At 47.2% G+C, this 19,940-nt stretch overlaps 1 protein-coding gene across 6 annotated transcripts in view; it reads left to right on the forward strand.

Annotated features, from left to right (window-relative positions):
• LOC137434199 (granule associated Rac and RHOG effector protein 1) overlaps positions 1–19,940 on the forward strand; it is a 48,612-nt gene that overhangs the window by 13,541 nt on the left and 15,131 nt on the right. For 5 of the 6 annotated variants that reach the window (XM_078785373.1, XM_068126974.2, XM_068126972.2 and 2 more), the window contains 6 exons: positions 9,268–9,359; positions 9,695–10,014; positions 10,115–10,306; positions 12,101–12,241; positions 12,417–12,512; positions 12,597–12,761. In XM_078785373.1, the coding sequence (XP_078641499.1) occupies positions 9,697–10,014; positions 10,115–10,306; positions 12,101–12,241; positions 12,417–12,512; positions 12,597–12,761 (912 nt within the window). In that variant the 5' untranslated portion in view covers positions 9,268–9,359; positions 9,695–9,696. Of the gene's footprint in view, positions 1–9,267; positions 9,360–9,694; positions 10,015–10,114; positions 10,307–12,100; positions 12,242–12,416; positions 12,513–12,596; positions 12,762–19,940 lie in introns of those variants that run through there. The other variant, XM_068126976.2, reaches the window with a different exon arrangement.

A 19,940-nucleotide genomic window follows, 5' to 3' on the forward strand; every position in this document is an offset into this window, starting at 1 on the left:
CCTGCCTGCTTGATGTTGCGATGTGGCAGGTGGCGGCGCCAGCGGTATTGTTCAATGTCTTGTTCCGGTTACTTTTATTTAATGTTTATTTTAGGTGTGGAGTGCATGGCAGGTGTGATGTGTGTCATAAGGAACAAGGGGAAAAGTACAGAGGCGATTACATACAGGGGATTAATTACCCTTAATCCCTAACTAATTAACATAACCCCACTCCTCGTCATAGGGACAAAGATACACTCTTACACGACATCCTAGCTCGTCTCGTCTTCACGCTGTCTTCACCCTAGCTTGTCTTCACGCTGTTGAAACCAAAGCGTTCAGAATCATTGGAATCTCCCGCGATGAAGCTAACTCCAAGGGCCTTTCACTCACTCACCGCAGGCAGGTTGGTGGTCTTTCCGTCTTCTACCGACTCCTCTCTGGCCTTGCCCCCCCAGCTCTCTCTGGGCTCTGTCCCCCAAATATTCCTAGAGGTCGCACAAGATCTGCCTGCAACCCTCTTATGGTTAAACTGCCAAAATCAAGACTCTCTGCTCACCTTCACTCCTTCATTCCTCCTTTCTCCCACCTCTGGAACAAACTCCCTCACTCTCTTCAATCCCACTCCACCCTCCAGGTCTTTAAAACAGCTGTTCACCACCATCTCTTATCTTCCCCCATCCAAAACCTTGTTCTTTTCTACCCCCGCTAATTTCACCCCAAATCCACTTTTTTGAAATACCAACTTCTGTCCTGGAAGTCCTTGGTGTCCTTGTGTTTTATACTTCTCCCACCCCCCCCCCCCCTTTCCACGCCTCCTCCCCCAAGCCCTCTCTCTGCCACACATCTCCCTGCTCTCAAATGTTGTGTTTGTGTGCTTCCCCTTCTCTCCCCATCTTGTCTTCCGCTCCCTCTTTTTATATATTTTGTTTGTCTGGTTGATTTGTTTGTGAAATAAATGTTAGCTCTTTCACGAGCTTCGATTCAGTATACAAAAGGAAAAAAAAAGAAAAAATCTTGTCTAAACGGATACCTACTTATGGTACATGGGGGTTCTTCTTCTTCATGACAGTCGGAGCACACTACCTATACAATTCTACCTGGACTAAGGTATTCCATTGCCTACCCCCCATAAACGTAACAACCCTTTAAAACCCTGAATACCCTTTTGATCCCAAACACCCTTTAAGACCCCTTCCCAAACCGGCTTCACCTTAACTCACCTCTTAAAACCACCGTTTAGAGGCCATTTTCCCCCACAAAGCGGGGGTTGGCCTTTCCGGGGACCGTGGTTGTTGTTGTTTTTTGGTCCCCTTTTTGAAGCAATGTTTTACGGCCGGATGCCCATCCTGCCGCCAACCCTGTTTGTCGCCTTTTTACGATAAACAGGGAATTACCAGTGAACTGGTACTCAATTTGCCGACCTTGGAAGGATGACAGGCTGAGTCAACCCCCCTGGCGTTAATTCAGCGATCGACCGGGATTCGAACCCCGGATCCTTGGATCCTAAGCTGGCACCCTAGCCGCTAGCCCAACACCAACCCAAATCAGCATCACCTCAACTCACCATTTTAAATAAACCCTTCTGCCCTCCGCCTCGCCAGCTATCTTGCCCCTCTGCCCCCCCCCCTTCTTGGGTTCCCCACCCACATCCCCACTCCCTTCCCGGAGCAATGCCGGGGAACCCTGCTAGCTAGCAATAACGTTGTAGAGCGCTGGCCAAGTAGCTTAAGCACTCAAGCAAGCACACCAACAAAACGGTTGATCAGGAACGGCTGACTTGGCAAGTGATTAGCGATTTGTACTTATGAAGATCGGGGTTTTGGATGATGAATGCATGGAGTTCACTCATCCCGTCGTTTCTTTAATCTATATTGTAATAGGCGTAGGTGATTCTGTCTGTCTGTCCGGGGGTGTGGCTTACTCCGTTTAGACTTTAGAGAGTAGCTCCACCCATTCTGTGAGGGGCGTCATAAACAAATATCCACCATTTTATTAACTCGCATAGCTTTGAGGCCTGTTTTGTTAGGCCCGCGGTGTCTTGCTTTCTCACAGTTTTATTTCAACTCTAATTCGATATATCATTTCATTTTTCACAGTCGCTAACAGTTTTAGACTCGGTGGAAAAAAACAGAAAGAAAATTCGATGAAAGTTTCCGTTTATAGAACGAAATGAATTTTCAAAGGCCTGTAATTTCAAGGCCATTGAGTCTCTTTCACGCCTTTATCTCCAATCTAACTCACCATCTGATTTAATTTGTGTCGATAGTTTTAGACTCGTTGTCAGAAATAATTGAGAACATTCATGCACACGTAGGAAAATGCAGATATATTAAAAAAAAATCGCGCCACGATGTATCGTACACCGCCCAACATCACACAGACAGCAACATGTCAACATTTGTTTTTTTAATTCCCTTTTTCTTTTCCGTTAAGATATATTACTTTTCCGTTTGATGACAGTCGTCACAAAAACGTCAACAATGATGCTGACATATATTTCTTCGTTCCTTATTTCATTCAACATTATTATCCGGAAGTAAAGGTTCACGTGTGAAAAAACAAACTCCATTTCATGTGTGCATGGACGTGTCATTCACATATTTTGTTTGATTGTCTGCACGCGCTAATCTCCTGAACGGTGAAAGATAGGAGGAAACGTCTAAAACAAAAAATGTCGAGACAGGCTCCGGGAAGGCTATAGGCGAGGTGACAAGGCCGGTCGAGGCCGCTTCGGCCGTGCTGGGCCCATTTCGCAATTAAAACCTGAGCTGAATTATAGTAGTCGATCTACGGCCACAAGTAAAAGCTGAATTATAGTAGTAAATTCATTCAAAAAGAACTAAAAATGTCGGGACGGGCCCCGGGAAGGTTATGGGCGAGGTGGCGAGGCCGGGCTGGGCCCATTTTACAATTAAAAGCTGAGCTGAATTAAAGTAGTCAATCTTCTACGGCTGCGAGTAAAAGCTGAATTATAGTAGTAAATTCATTCAAAAAGAACCCGGGCAGTGCCGGGTGCTTTCGGCGAGTGTAAAATAAATAAATAAAGACGGGAAATTGCTGACTTTTAAAACAGACACTTTAAAGTTTAAACGTATATACATGTGGGGGGGGTGTGTGTGTGTGTGTGTGTGTGTGTGTGTGTGTGTGTGTGTGTGTGTGTGTGTGTGTGTGTGTGTGTGTGTGTGTGTGGGGGGGGGGGGGGGGGGGGTGTAAAAAAAAAAAATGTGAAAGGAGTTGTATGAAAGCGGGAAGGCGGAGGAAACCGGTCATCACTGCCGACAGTTCTAGTTTCACTGTTAATATCACATAACCTTTGTTTTTCATTCTGAACTTAATATATCCTTTTAAATCAGAAAATAAAAAGAAATCATTTCAGAATCATTGGAATCTCCCGTGATGAAGCCGATTGTGAGGGCCTTTCACTCACACCGCAGGCAGGTTGGTGGTCTTTCTGTCTTCTACCGACTCCTCTCTGGCCGAGCCCCCCCTGCCCTGGCTGTGCTCTGTCCCCCAAATACTCCTACTGGTCGCACAAGATCTGCCAGCAAACCTCTTCTGGTGAAACTGCCAAAATCAAGACTCTCTGCTCACCTTCACTCTTTCATTCCTCATTTCTCCCGCCTCTGAAACAAACTCCCTCACTCTCTTCAATCCCACTCATCCCTTCAGGTCTTTAAAACAGCTGTTCACCACCATCTCTTATCTTCCCCCATCCAAAACCTTGATCTTTTCTACCCCAGTTAATTCACCCCAGATCCACTTTTCTGAAATACTGACTTCTTTCCTGGAAGTCCTAGCAGTGACCATGTTTTTTTTACCTCTCCCACCCCACCCCCCTTCCCGTGCCTCCTCCCCCCAAGCCCTCTACCTCCCACAGATCTCCCGATGTCCCTATTCTCAAATGTTGTACTTGTGTGCTTCCCCCTCTCCCTATCTTGTCTCCCGCTCCCTTTATTTCGTCTTAAGTGTTCGTTTGTTTTTTGTCATTAATGTTAGCTCTTACACGAGCCTCGATCTTGAAAAAAAAAAAAAAGGCATTGACAAAATTATTGACGCCCTCGACTTATTATTTGGTGGCACACACAGCCTTTGGACAAAATAACTGCAGTCAAGCACTTCCTATAGCCATGAATGAGCTTCCGACACCTCTCTACTGGCAGTTTGGCCCACTCTTCTTGTGCAAACTGCTCCAGTTCTCCCGGATTTGAAGGGTGCCTTCTCCCAACTGCTATTTTAAGATCTCCCCACAGGTGTTCAATGGGATTTAGATCTGGACTCATTGTTGGCCACTTCAGAACAGTCCAGCGTTTTGTCTTGAACCATTCCTGGGTGCTTTATGAAGTGTGTTTGCGGTTATCGTCCTGCTGCAAGACCCATGACCTTCGACGGAGACCCAGCTTTCTGATACTGGGTTGAACATTGTGCTCCAAAATGCCTTGGTAATCTCCTGATTTCATGATGCCATGCACACATTCAAGGCACCCAGTGCCAGAGGCAGCACAGCAACCCCAAAACATCACTGAACCTCCTCCATGTCTGACTGTAGGGAAGGTGTTCTTAGTCTACAAAGTGCACTGTGGGAGGGAGTAGGCAAAAGGGAGTCTTCCTCGGTGGCAGGGATTCGACAAAACGCATAAGCTGCATTACATGGTTAGGCCGAGTCCCAACCACATGTTGATTGGTATGATACTGGACACCCCAAACACGGTCCTCTGCAGCTTTACGAACACGCATATTGATCAGCTTGATACTGGGCGCCATGTGCGCGGTCCTCGGCCTCATTGAAGCTGTAGTTTTCGGCTCGGTATTCACTCCCATCTAAGCCGTTAAAGTCGGTGCGGTCTTCGATCCCAATGAATCTCAATCCCATTCGTCCTCAGCAGGAGGAAGTTGGATATGGCATAGAGGTACGTGTGTGTGTGTGTGTGTGTGTGTGTGTGTGTGTGTGTGTGTGTGTGTGTGTGTGTGTGTGTGTGTGTGTGTGTGTGTGTGTGTGTGTGTGTGTGTGTGTGTGTGTGTGTGTGTGTGTGTGTGTGTGTGTGTGTGTGTGTGTGTGTGTGTGTGTGTGTGTGTGTGTGTGTGTGTGTGTGTGTGTGTGTGTGTTACTGCGTCTTCTCAAACTCGTGTCTCCAGAACAGTGAAACCTTTGGAAGCGTTTTACGAATGGTATTCATCGCAGATTTACTCCAGTTATTTAGTTTTTCAAATAATCACCCTTGTCTGTTTGTTTATGAGCAGGATATCTCAAAAAGTTATGAATGGATTATGACAAAACTTGGTGGACAGGTTGGGTGTGTGAAAAGGACAAATTGATGAGATTTTGATGACTATCTGATCTGGATACTCGAATTTTTAAAGGTCTTTTAAATGATTCTTCACAATTGAGAGATGGGGCCAAAAATGATATCGGGCAAGATGTCGCAAAAAGTTATGGACGAGCTATGACAAAACTGGTTGGATTAGTTGGGTAGGTGACAAGAACAAGTCGATTAGATTTAATTTCATGTCCGGATCCGATCAGTGGGGTACAAAAAGTAAACTTCAGCCTTGCGGAGGTATGCGCTCTACCGAGTGCCATTGTAGTTATTTTTAAAAGGTTTTCATTGCCTATGAATGCAGCAAATGCATTTTTGTCCCCCGTCGCACCGTGGAGCGAAAGGGGGACTATGGTTTTCCCCTTCATCCGTGTGCGTCCGTGCGTGCCTGCGTAAGCGAAGGACCGAATTCTAATTTGGTGTGTGGGTGCAACCCACGTCAAAATCAAAGATGGCCGCCGCCATATATGTCTGACGCCATGTATGTCTGAACCTTGTGAGCGGAATATCTTGAAAAATAAGTGAAGTACCAACTTCTAATCTGGTGTTTGGGTGTATCCAGGCATAAGGAAGAACGCCATTGGAAATTGGGTCGCCACGTAAAAATCCAAGATGGCCGCCGCCATGTATGTCTAAACCTTGTGAGCGGAATATCTTGAAAAATAAGCGAAGTACAAACTTCTAATCAGGTGTGTGGGTGTATCTAGGCACAAGGAAGAACGCTATTGACTCCACGCTAACCACTGACTTCACTGATTTACTCACCTGCTTTAACCTCACTCAACATGTCAACTTTCCTACCCATAACCGTGGTCACATTTTGGACCTTGTCTGCTCTACTGGACTAATTTTGCACCATCTCTCTGGCTCCGACCTCACTCTCTCTGACCACCTAGCCATCACTCTGACCATCAACATCCCCACCCCAGCACCAAGGCATTATCGCACTATCAACTTCCGTAAGCTAAACGCTCTTTCACCTACCTCATTCTCATCGACCCTCTCTGAAAAAATGTCCACTTCTCCCTTCGTTGACCTCCACACCCCTTCTGACCTCACTGACTACTACAACCACACTCTCTCCTCCTGCCTTGACCAACTTGCGCCTATAAAAACCAAAACAGTTTCTTTCACCCATTCTGCTCCCTGGTTTACCCCTGAACTCCGCCTGATGAAAACTCGTGCTCGCCAACTTGAAAGACTCCGCAATAAAACAGGTCTCACAGTTCACTCCCAGGCCTACAAGGACCACATACAACACTATAAAGATGCCCTCTCCCGCGCCCGCTCCGCCTACTACTCTCAAATTATCCACTCTGGCTCCGGAAACCCAAAAGCACTCTTCTCTACAATAAACAAACTCCTCAGCCCCCTGAACACCACCACCCAGTCATTCACAATAGACAACTGCATCTCCTTCCTTTCATTCTTCCAACGCAAAATTGAAAACATCTACAACAGCTTGACCACCGCCGCACCCGCTCCCCCTCAAACCACCTGCCCCCCCTTATCCTGCCATCCCCTGTCTCAATTCTCCCCAGTCTCCCCTACTGACCTCTCTGAACTCCTCATCGGAATGAAAACTGCCACCTGCACTCTTGACCCCATCCCCTCCAGCTTTGTCAAGGCCTCCCTTCCTGCTCTCTCTCCACTTATCATTGCAACAATAAACTCCTCCCTGTCTACAGGCATCGTCCCACCATCCCTCAAAATTGCTGCTGTTACCCCCATTCTGAAAAAACCTGGACTAAACCCTGACACCCTAAATAACTTCAGACCCATCTCCAACCTACCCTTTCTGTCAAAGGTTTTGGAACGCGCTGTAGCCACTCAACTCAAACATCACCTCTCTGCCAATATCCTGTATGAAACATTCCAATCTGGATTCCGCTCCAACCACAGTACTGAAACTGCTCTCCTCAAAATCACCAACGACCTTCTCCTCTCCTCTGACGCTGGCAACCTCAACATTCTCATCCTCCTCGACCTCAGCGCCGCCTTTGACACCAACGATCACACCATCCTCCTCACCCGACTTGAAACCACCTTTAACATTACCGGCACTGCCCTCTCTTGGATTAAATCATACCTCTCTGACAGACGTCAGTTCATCTCCATCAATAACTGCAAATCCCCCACTGCTCCCCTCCCCCAAGGTGTCCCCCAAGGTTCAGTTCTTGGCCCCCTCCTCTTCATCCTTTACCTGTCCCCCCTCGGTCACTTAATCCGCCGTCATGGTCTCCAATTCCACTGCTTCGCCGATGACATCCAGCTTTTCATCTCCACCAAGTCCATCTCCACCGCCACCCACTCTATCCTGACAAACTGCATCACTGAAATAAAATCCTGGCTTCAAATCAACTTCCTCAAACTTAACTGTGATAAATCTGAAATAATCATCATTGGCCCAAAAACGCTCACCAAGTCCACCCATAACTTTGCCCTCAACATCGACGGTTTCCCAGTATCCACCTCCCCTCACATCCGGAATCTTGGCATCATCTTTGACCAAACCCTCTCCTTCGACAAATACACTAAACAGATCACAAAGACAGCCTTCTTTCACCTGAAAAACACATCGCCCGTCTCCGTCCATCCCTCTCCTCCGTGGCTGCAGAAACCCTCATCCACGCCTTCATCACTTCCCGTCTGGACTACTGCAATAGCCTCCTTTATGGTTCACCCTCAACAATCACCAATAAACTCCAATACATTCAGAACTCCGCTGCTTGTCTACTCACCCATTCCCGGACCCGTGACCACATCACCCCCGTCCTTTACAAGCTTCACTGGCTCCCCATCTCCCAGAGAATCCAGTACAAAATCCTCCTCTTGACCTACAAAGCCCTCCATAACCTGGCCCCATCCTACCTGGCTGACCTCCTCTCCAGACACACTCCCACCCACAACCTCCGCTCTGCTGGTACCAACCTCCTGACCCCCCCCATCCGGACCAAATTTAGATCCTGGGGGGACAGGGCCTTCTCCATCGCTGCTCCCACCCTCTGGAACTCGCTACCTCACACCATCAGAGACTCCTCCTCACTCACCACATTCAAAACATCACTCAAGACCCACCTGTTCAACACTGCATTCAACATTTAACCCACAGCATCTAACCCCTGACTATGGACTTCGGACTTCAAGCCATGGACTTCGCTCTTTCACGAGCCTCGATCTTGTATACAACAAAAAAAAAAAAAAAAAAAAAAATCTCCTCTCCTTCTCCCTCCTTTGTGCTTTGAATATTTCCCTATTGATTCTTCTTTTTTTGCAATTGTTTTTGTTTTGCTATGCATTATGTTTTGCACTCTGTCAAAGCGTCTTTGGGCTTCCTGAAAAGCGCTATATAAAATAAATGCATTATTATTATTATTATTATTATTGAAAATTGGGTCGCCACGTCAAAATCCAAGATGGCCACCGCCATGTATGTCTAAACCTTGTGAGCGGAATATCTTGAAAAATAAGCGAAGTACAAACTTCTAATCTGGTGTGTGGGTGTATACGCATAAGGAAGAACGCTATTGAAAATTGGGTCGCCACGTCAAAATCCAAGATGGCCGCCTTGCGTCTTCCACTTTGTCAACTCATCACTTCAACGACGGGGGACCTAGGCGTAACGCTTGTTGTACTTTATTTGTCTTCAAAGTCTATACTATTTTCAGAGAGATTTTCAAGGCTGAATGTGTTAGCCTTTGTACCAAATGCAGTGACTTTGTACTGCACGGTGGAGGTGGACTTTGTCTGATGGAGACTTGTGTTGATTTGATAACATGGATGATAGTTTTACGTGTGAAAAGAAAATACTGTACTGATTTAATTAAGGTTGAATATCTCATTAATGTGCAGAGTGCACATTGTGCAGAATGCACAGGGCACCATGGTTGAAAAAAAACAAACCATCAGGATGATGCTTTTGGGAATTTCTGATATATCGAGCATGTGGTAATATGCCTGTTTTGTGCAGTTATGGCCTGGCTGACCAGGTCTTCCGGGTGAAGTATCAAGGGCGAGGAGGGGCTGGGGGGCTGGTCCTCCCATTGTTCTTCCTGAAGCTCGGTAAGCCGTGTCCACCAAATCTGTTAATTTTTCTACCTTTCCTCACTGCAACCATTTCCAGAGCAAGCTTTTGTATGCATTTCTTGCACGACAAATTTTGTCCAACAGGAATTTTTAATAATTTATTTTCACGACATTACATATGACATTACTTGTGATGCATTGAACATGCACTGCATGTTGAGTAATGTATGCTGGAATTAACTGGGTGCACATTTTCCAGTTGGACGTGTATATCTCACATTGTAATCATTTGAGCTGTGGGGTGGAATGTTGATCTTGAATTGCATAATGCCCCTCTGTCCTCACGTGCTTTTCACCCTGACCTTCCACAGCCATGGATGAGCAAGATTGCGAGCTTGCCACTTCATCGGATGTTCGACCTTCGTCGTTCCTCCTCACGGCGCAGGCGCCGACCCTACACGACAACCTTGTATCGTACCTAGAAAGCGTGACTACTACTTGTGTTGCTGGTTCTCGCTTGGCCGCTTCGCTGGACGAGGCGTTGTCTGGGTCCCCGCTGGCAGGCCCAGCTGCAAACTTGTATAAAATACAAGAGGAGTTGCGAGTGGCCACCGTGGCCATGGCTGCTCGCCTGAGAGCCGAGCTTCAACCTTTAGCAAAGCAGGATGGCTTCTCTCGAGGTGAAAACGAGGTAGGATTTTTTTGGCCGAGATTATTGTCAGTAATCGTGAATTTGGACGTCACATAAAAAAATGAATTGTTATGATTGTGGTACCTGTTACCTTCACAAGGTTATGGGCTGCTGTCTGCGCTCGCTGGTGCGGTTTCAGAGTGACTTGTCAGCCCGTTCGGCTCGGTCGCTGAGTGCAGTCGCCCTCAAGCTTGGCCTTGAGGGTGTTTCCTTTGTGGGCCATTTGTCCCAGGACAACTTCTCGCCCAGTCGAGCACCACATGCCGTAAGAACCTGGCAGAGTGGGCTTCAGGTGAGCATCTAGAGTTGCTCATCAACAGTGATCTTCTGGTTGTATCTGATTAGAATTGCAGCAGTAGAGTTGGTCACACGTGTGCCGAGTAATTGTAGGCTTCATATCATTTCAGAGAGTAAAGTTACCATGGTTGACTCGGTAGGCTCTCGCAGGGCACCGTGGTTGACTCGGCGGCTTCTCGCAGGGCACCATGGTAAACTCGGCGAGCTCTAGCGGGGCACCGTGGTTGACTCGGCGGGGTCGAGCAGCGCACCACGGTTGATTCAGTGGGCTCCAGCAAGCACCATGGTTGACTCGGTGGGCTCTAGCAGGGCATCGTGGTTGACTCGGTGGGCTCTCGCAGGACACCATGGTTGACTCTAGTAGGGCACCATGGTTGACTTGGTGGGCTCTAGCAGGGCACTGTGGTTGACTCGACGAGCTCTAGCAGGGCACCCTGATTGACTCGGCGGGCTCTATCAGGGCACCACGGTTGACTCGGTGGACTCTAGTAGGGCACCATGGTTGACTTGGTGGGCTCTAGCAGGGCACCTCGGTTGACTCTGCGAGCTCCAGCAGGGCACCTCGGCTGACTAAAGCATGGCACCGCGGTTGACTCGGCGGGCTCTAGCAGGGTACCATGGTTGACTCTGTAGGCTCTAGCAGGGCACCATGGTTGACTGGTGGGCTCTAGCAGGGCACCGTGGTTGACTCGGTGGGCTCTAGCAGGGCACCATGGTTGACCCGTCGAGCTCCAGCAGGGCACCTCACTTGACTCTGCGAGCTCCAGCAGGGCACCTCGGCTGACTCGGCGAGCTCAAGCAGGGCACCACGGTTGACTGGCACCATGGTTGACTCGGTGGGCTCCAGCATGGCACTGTGGTTGACTCGGAGGGCTCTAGCAGGGCACCGTGGTTGACTAGGTGGGCTCTAGCAGGGCACCGTGGTTGACTCGGCGGCTTCTCGCAGGGCACCACGGTTGACACGGCGAGCTCTAGAAGGTCACCACAGTTGACTCGGCGGGCTCGAGCAGCGCACCACGGTTCATTCGGTGAGCTCTAGCAGGCACCATTGTTGACTCTGTGAACTCAAGCAGGGCACTGTGGATGACTCGGCGAGCTCTAGCAGGGCACCGTGGTTGACTCGACGAGCTCTAGCAGGGCACCGTGGTTGACTCGGCAGGCTCTATCAGGGCACCGTGGTTGACTCAGTGGGCTCTAGCAGGGCACCGTGGTTGACTCGGTGGGCTCTAGCAGGGCACCGTGGTTGACTCGATGGGCTCTAGCGGGGCACCGTGGTTGACTTGGTGGGCTCCAGCAGGGCACGGTAGTTGACTCGGTGGGCTCTAGCAGGGCACCATGGTTGACTCGACGAGCTCTAGCAGGGCACCATGGTTGACTCGGCAAGCTCTAGCAGGGCACCATGGTTGACCCGGCGAGCTCGAGCAGGGCACCACGGTTGACTCGGCAGGTTTTGTTGCTGTTATTTTTATTATTTCATGTGAGTATCATGCAGTGCCCTCAAGTAGTCCCTGCAGTTTTACAGACTTTTTATAATCTTTACCTTTGTATTGTTACAGTTATATTATTTTTCCACTGTGTATTATAAGCTGCAGTATCCTTCAATGAAACAGGATGGATATTTTCCATAAAAGAAATACTTTGAAGGTGATCCAATATTTTAGTAAAAGCAGCTGAGAATGTTTCTAGGGCCTTTGGTGCTTTTTGTTGTTGAGCTCTTTTATACATAATTACAACGCATCAGAAAATTGATTTTTATTTTTCACCCACCTCTGCTCCTGCTTCCTTGTAGGCTACGGCTCAGCTGCGGGTGCCTGGCCTGGATGGTTGCCTGGTTGGTCGTGAAGTTCAGCAACTGTTTTGTTCACAAGCTCACCTCGTGACAGAATCGCAGCTTCGTGAGCTCAACTCTTGTGTGGATAGTGCCCTCCAGGTTAAAGCCCTGATTGTTTAACCTCCCTGTTCCTGGATGCGACTGCAACTGTTTGTAATGCTGCAAGTTGACTTTCTGTATCACCCGGGGCCATTTCATGCAGTCATTACAGCATTAACTGTCATGATATTTGTCATTTTGTCATATGACAAAGGGGTTCTATTGTATTTTTCAGGTGTATGTTGAGGCTCTCGAGAGGTTGGATCCATGCAACTTCCACTTGCTTGCCGGTTTTGAGTTGTGGCCTGAACAGATCCAGGGTGTATTACAGGTATTGGATTATCCGATTGGGAAGATTTGTGTAAGCCAAGAGTGAGTGTTGCAATGGGAAAGGGTGACAGTTGCTTGCTCCCAGGACTGCTGCAGTGCAGCTGAGGCCCAGCAAGCGGGCTTGGGACAGCCCCGTGATGGTCCTGTGGCGTGCGAGCTACCCAGTGTGACCATGCAACTTCCTGGTGGTACCTTGGGAGGTGTGCCCTCCAGTGGGCCTGGTGCTTCTGAAAATCTCCGCAGGAAGCTGGTTATTTTCTCTAAATGTCATATTTAAACAATTATCCTCTACAATTGAATGTGTGTGTATGTGTATGTGTACAGTGCATTCAGAAAGTATTCAGACCCCTTCACTTTTTTCACATTTTGTTATGTTGTAGCCTTATGCTGAAATCGTTGAAATTCATTTTTTCCCTCATCAATCTACACTCAATACCCCATAATGACAAAGAGAAAACAGGATTTTAGAAAGTTTTGCAAATTTATTAAAAAGAAAAAACTGAAATATCACTTTGACATTAGTATTCAGACCCTTTGCTATGACACTTGAAATTTAGCTCAGGTGCCTCCCATTTCTCTTGATCATCTTTGAGATGTTTCTACACCTTGATTGGGGTCCACCTGTGGTAAATTCAATTGATTGGACATGATTTGGAAAGGCACACACCTGTCTATATAAGGTCTCACAGCTGACAATGTATATCAGAGCAAAAACCAAGCCATTAGGTCGAAGGAACTGCCTGCAGAGCTCAGAGACAGGATTGTGTCGAGGCACAGATCTGGGGAAGCCTACAAAAAAAATCTCTGCTGCATTGAAGGTTCCCAAGAGCACAGTGGCCTCCATAATTCTTAAATGGAAGAAGTTTGGAACAACCAGGACTCTTCCTAGAGCTGGCCGCCCGGCCAAACTGAGCAATTGGGGGAGAAGGGCCGTGGTAAGAGAGGTTACCAAGAACCAGATGGTCACTCTGGCTGAGCTCCAGAGATCCTGTGTGGAGATGGGAGAAACTTCCAGAAGGACAACCATCACTGCAACACTACACCGATCTGGGCTTTATGGCAGAGTGGCCAGACGGAAGCCTCTCCTCAGTGAAAGACACATAAAAGCCCACAGAATCTTGTTTCTCACAGTCTGAGAGTCCTTTAGTCCATCACAGGCTCTATTCCCATCATCTTTCGCAATTCATCATTTGTCTTCCTCTCTCTCAACGATACTCCGCACATCCACCGAACCATTTGCATTTCCACCCTTTCCAGCCTTCGTTGCTGCTCTACGTTCATTACCCATGTCTCGCTCCCATAAATCATAACACTTCTCACACATGCAGCATACAGCTTTCCCTTCAACTTCAACGACACTCACCTCCTCGTCAGCACGCCACTCAGTTCCCGAAACTTCTTCCATGCACATCTCACTCTAGCAACCGTTGCCGAGTCTGATCCACCTTCTCCATTCAGCATGTCTCCAAGGTAACAAAATGTTTTCACACCTTCCAGCTTCACTCCGTCTCCAAGATCCAACTCAACATTGCCCCGATCTGCAGCTCCCTCTGTGCACACCTTATACTTGAATGTGGCTGCCACACTGGTTAATGACCCTCTCGGACAACTACATTTTTGATGAACCCACTCGGCGCACTTTGTACATTGAATGGAGTTCACTCCGACACCCTTCCTGCACACAGCACATGGCCACTTCCCAGTTCTTTCCACCTCACCACATGCTTTACCACTTGCCATCACCTTCGTCTTTCCGATATTCACCTTCAGACATTTTGCCTCCATACATTCCTTCCACTTGTTCATCTTCTCCTTCAGTCCATACTCTCCCCAATCAGCACTAGATCCTCTGCATACAACAACTCCCATGGTAAACCCTCCTTTACGTTCCGAGCCAGCACCTTCATCACAGCTACAAATAGTAGTGGACTTAGTACCGACCCCTGATGCACTCCCACCTTCACCTCAAACTCACCACTGTTCCCGTCCTTCGTCCTTACAGCTGTGCGCGCTCTCTCGTACATTGCCATCACTACTCGGATCAACCATTCCTAACTTCCTAACTTCCTCAATGCCCATGTCACTACTTCACGTAGAACCCTATCGAATGCTTTTTCCAGATCAACAAACCCAAGAAACAACTTCTTCCTCTTCTCCATGTACTTCTCCTACAACTGCCTTACAATAAAAAGCACGTCTGTCGTTCCTCTTCCTGGCATAAATCCAAACTGCATTTCGTCTATCTTCACTTTCTTCCTCATCCTCTTCTCCAACACTCTTTCCAATACCTTCATCCCATGCTCTAATAACTTTATCGCTCTGTAGTCTATACGAGCCACAGTCCAGAGGGTTACCTTTCCCCTTGTATAGAGGGACGGGGGTACTCAGTTCCCAATCCACTGGAATGCGGCCTTCTTTCACCACCATATTACAGATCTTTGTCATTCCCTTCAGCTGTCATTATTACAGTCAGCTGACAGGTATATATAATCAAGCACACAGCCATGCAATCTCCATAGACAAACATTGGCAGTAGAATGGGCCTTATTGAAGAGCTCAATGACTTTCAATGTGGCACCATCATAGGATGCCACCTTTCCAACAAGTCAGTCCATCAAATTTGCATCCCAATAATGTACATGCCGAGATGAGAAGTTGGGAGCCACCTGATGGAACTCAAACAAGTGCACAGTGGCAACTTTAGGATTGGCTGAGTACTTGAAAAATTCACCAAACTAACGAATCCAATTTGTACGCAAACACGAAGATGACACACTGGAAAAGATATCCCTAACCCACCGAGCAAAAATTTTTCAAACACAGATGTGAATGGATCTCACACATGAAACTGAAAGAGCAACAAATACAGCCCCAATGATTACAAAAAGACAAAAGAAAATGTGAAATATAAACAAATATTGACTGACAACTGGGAAAACGATACAAGAGCAGGAAGATTTTTTTTTTTTTTTACCTCAAGCCATGTCCGAAGGAAGCGGTTCAGTTTAACATTTTTAATATGAAATAGGCAAAGCGTAGAAATGAACAAAATCTATTTGAATTACCCTTTAGAAACCATGAGAATTACACATGGTTGGGTTAGGTTCTTCTTCTTCATTTTTGACAAACAGACATAGCCAAATATTGAAGTGACTTCACTGCTTAAAAATAATAATTGAACAGATTAGGGTTAGAGGGTTGATCAATAAACAAAAAAAGCTCATTGAAATGGTGAAGAAGAGGTCAGCTCAACTGGGACAGAGAACCGATCATAATAAATGTCCAAGACCAATGACACTACACCAACAGTTTTAAGAAAATGGCGTGACTGAATCAATCAAACGGGTGTCGGTTTTGCCACGTATAAACAGAAGGCACGAATCACCTCATTTAAGGATGTAAAAAAAAAACTTTCTGTCAGAACAAAGCATGTGGAGCTATAATTGAAAACAAGGAAGTAATGTTCACGTAGACTTGATGATCCCATAGAGCGTGAACATAGAAAGCAAAGCATTGCGACCAGGAACAAAAAGCACTGCGACCAGGTATTGTGAATACTCCCATTGCTCCAACAAAGAAAAGAAAAAGAAAAAAAAACTCGGGTACAAAAACGAGCATTGCTAATTGAGATTTAAGTATCCAGTGATTTTGGCCTAAACAACGCAGAAATCAAGAAAATAATCAAATAACAGGACCTCAAAAATGAAATGAAAAGATATTGGAATTTGTGCCAGTGCTAATTGGAGCAATGGGAATGATAAAGAAGAACCCTATGGGAATATTAAAACACAATCCCTGGGAATATTACTACAAACGAACTGCAGTTGGAAGCTGTTCGGGGTTGGATGACGATGAACCCCCCCAAAGCCCTCTCCCTCCCACAGATCTCTCGATGTCTCTCGGTCCCTGCTCTCAAATGTTGTTTGTGTCCTTCCCCCTCTCTCCCCATCTTGTCTACCGTTCCCGATGTTATTTGTTTTATGTGTCTGTTTGTCTTTCTGTGTGATTAATGTTCGCTCTTTCACGAGCCTCGATCTTGTATCCAAAAAAAAAAAAAACAATCCTGCAAAGATCCTGCGGAACAAAACTTTGAGACAAAGAAAAGTTCACAACTTGGTCCATGCAGTGTGACATATTAACGAAATGAAGCTGAATACTTTGAGACCTGGTCGGCCTCCGCTCCACCTCTTAAAACACACCCCCGTGTGGAGATAGCGGCCAAGAACAGCAACCTATCCGTGCGCACACACAAACACATATGAATGAATGAATGATCGTTTTATAGTGCAGCGGCATAGCAAAAATTTAAGAATTGTGCATTTTGTGATGGAAGCACCAAATTTGGCACAATGATAGAATGTTATATTTAGAACATTTTCAGATATGGAACCACTTTGAAATTCACCCAAGGTCGCCGCCATATTGGATTTCAAAATGGCGGCTTTAAAAATCTGTAACCCTTAGGGGGGGGGTGGCGGAAACAAATCCTACAGGCACAATTATTGCCCCATTCACCCTATATCTTTTCTAACATCAGTAGACACATTACAGCGGCGATTCTGAGCTCAAGGGAACATCTAGGGGTCTGGGGAGTGAAAATTTTGAAAATTTCGGCCAAAAATACCCCTAAAAGAGGTCATTTGGTGTCAAATTTCAGGGGGGGTCGTGTATTGTCCTGTAGATAAAACATGCTGGTCCGTTGATTAACCCCTAATTAAACGACTTTTTTGTTTGTTTGCTCCATCCAGGTTTCAATCATGTCGAAGCAGTTCAAGTTAGTTCATGTTACCAAGCATGTAACTTCAACGCCAAAGACGCCACTGGACTGGGAACTCTGTGTTCTGTGTCAAGTTGATATAGGAGAGTCCCTACAGTGTCGTGCTGTCACGAAAAGAACTGATGCAGGTGCTGGATACAAGACACTTGAAGACAATCTATCAGCATTCAATAAACTAGGCAAGCTGCAAAAAGACGTGGACTTGCAACGACTGGATGAAGGCCAAGGGATAGCTGCCACTCTAGCTGCCCACCAAGCCAAGTGGCACAAGTCATGCAGGGTGAAATATAACACTACCAAGCTACAGCGGGTACAGAAGAGAAGTCATTCAGAGGGAAGCCCTATCCCCAGTACAATCACAGACAAGTACAAGCTTACTAGGTCTCAGGCAGCTTGTGTTGATAGCATATGCGACAATTTGTGCTTCTTCTGCCAGCAAGAGCTTGGTTTGGAGTTTCATCAAGCAGCGACATTGGAACTAGATAAACACGTTCGCAAGGCTGCAGAGTTTCTTCAGGATACCACTTTGTTAGCCCAACTGAGTGCTGGGGACATGGTCGCAAGAGAGGCCAAGTACCATAAGAAATGTTTGACATCCCTATACAACCGCGTGAGGGCAGCAAAAAAGCTTGCTGAGCAAAGCCAGAGCACGGTAGATGTCATTTCAGCAATAGTCCTTGCTGAACTGGTAACGTACATAGAGGAAACTGCTAAAGAAGAAGACACTGCTCCTGTATTCAAAATGGCAGACCTCACCAAGCTCTACACAATGAGAATGGAACAGTTCAGAGTTGTGCTGGAAACACGAGTCCATACAACCAGACTCAAGGAGCGTATCCTGGCACACTTCCCTGATCTGCAGGAGCACAGGCAGGGAAGAGATGTCCTGCTGGTGTTTCAGGAAGACATTGGCAGTGCATTAGCCAAGGCATGTCAACATGATATTGACAGTGATGTTGTGCACCTGGCACGAGCTGCAGGGATTATAAGGAAGGATATGTTCCAGTCATCTCAGCCTTTCAATGGGTCCTTCTCAAACAAATGTCAAGAAGAGTCTGTGCCACAACTGCTGCTGACAATGGTCTCCATGATTTTAGAGGGCGCAGGCATCAAAGATCAGGCATGTCAGTCATCGGCATCGGCGTCTGTGACAATAGCTCAACTTCTCAAATACAACAGTGTGAAGCATGAGAGGAGAGGTGCAGGCACAGACGTACGACACAGCATTAGTCAAGAGACTCCTTTGCCAATATATCTTGGCTTGATGCTTCATGCCAATACGAGAAAGAGGGAACTGGTTGACACATTATCTGGACTAGGGATCAGCATTGCCTGTGATAGAGTGCTACGGATCTCTGCAGAGCTGGGGAACGGGGTCTGTCAGCGCTTTCGGGCGGAGAAGGTGGTCTGTCCCCCAAAGCTCCGCGGTGGAGTGTTCACCACATCAGCTGTGGATAATATAGACCACAATCCCAGTTCCACGACAGCACACGACTCCTTCCACGGAACTGGCATTTCATTGATACAACATCCAGACTATGACAATCAAGGCACAGACCGAGGTATTGTCATCATCGGGGGTGTCTCAAATGTCAAGACTGTGGAGGACCTTCCACGGTATTACACAGATGTACAACCAGTTAGTTCACTTGCCAAAAGCCACCCTGTACCAGCTGGAACCCAGGCGTCGCTGCAGAGGAATCCTGCACAAGCTGAACTGGATAAAGAGAAGAGGTGGCTCCAGACTGTGAAGGATGCATGTGACAGTGGTGACACACAGAATCCAGGAAACATTTCTTGGGCTGCACATCACGCAGAGAACCAATCGGCCAAGGATACTAGTATCACAGTCACACCCACTGCCTTGCTTCCCCTCTTCCATGACCAAGCCCACTCAGTGGCAATGATCCGCCATGCCATGGATGTCGTGAAAGCAGCGATCAATGAGCTAAACCCTGGACAGATACCCGTCGTCACACTGGACCAACCACTTTATGCGATCGCCAAGCAGGTGCAATGGAACTGGCCAGACACACATGGTGAAGATCTCTTTGTGGTCATGCTGGGTGGTCTACACACAGAGATGGCAGCTTTGAAGACAGCAGGAGACTGGCTGCAAAACAGCGGTTGGACACAGGCATTGGTTCAGGCAGAGATAGCAACAGCTGGCACAGCAGACTCCTTCTTGCGTGCAGCTCACGTCAGCCGTACAAGACGCGCCCACCAAGTAACTGTTGCTGCCCTACACATACTGCAGCATCGTGCATGTAATATGACATATACAACGAAAGAGCAACTGCAAGAGATGAGGAACCATTGGAGTTCGAGGCATGGTGTGACCAGAGAGCAGCGGCATGTCCACAGTTTCAGTACTGGGCCACTGTACTTAACCTGGAGCTCTGTATACTCCTCTACATACGTTCACTGAGAGAGTCCAACTTCACGCTGTACATGGACACCCTACCAGAGCTAGCTGCATGGTTCGCTGCATTGGGCCATATCCACTATGCTCGCTGGTTACCAGTCCACATCAGGGACATGGTTGGCATTGCAGAGAAACACCCAGATGTTGCTGCCAAGTTCCATGCGGGGCACTTCACATCCAAGAAGACTAGGCATGCTTTCTCCGCCATCTCCCTAGACCAGGCTCAT

This window comes from Myxine glutinosa, chromosome 10, assembly GCF_964187855.1.
Source record: "Myxine glutinosa chromosome 10, kmMyxGlut1.1, whole genome shotgun sequence".
NCBI classification, from domain to species: domain Eukaryota; kingdom Metazoa; phylum Chordata; class Myxini; order Myxiniformes; family Myxinidae; genus Myxine; species Myxine glutinosa.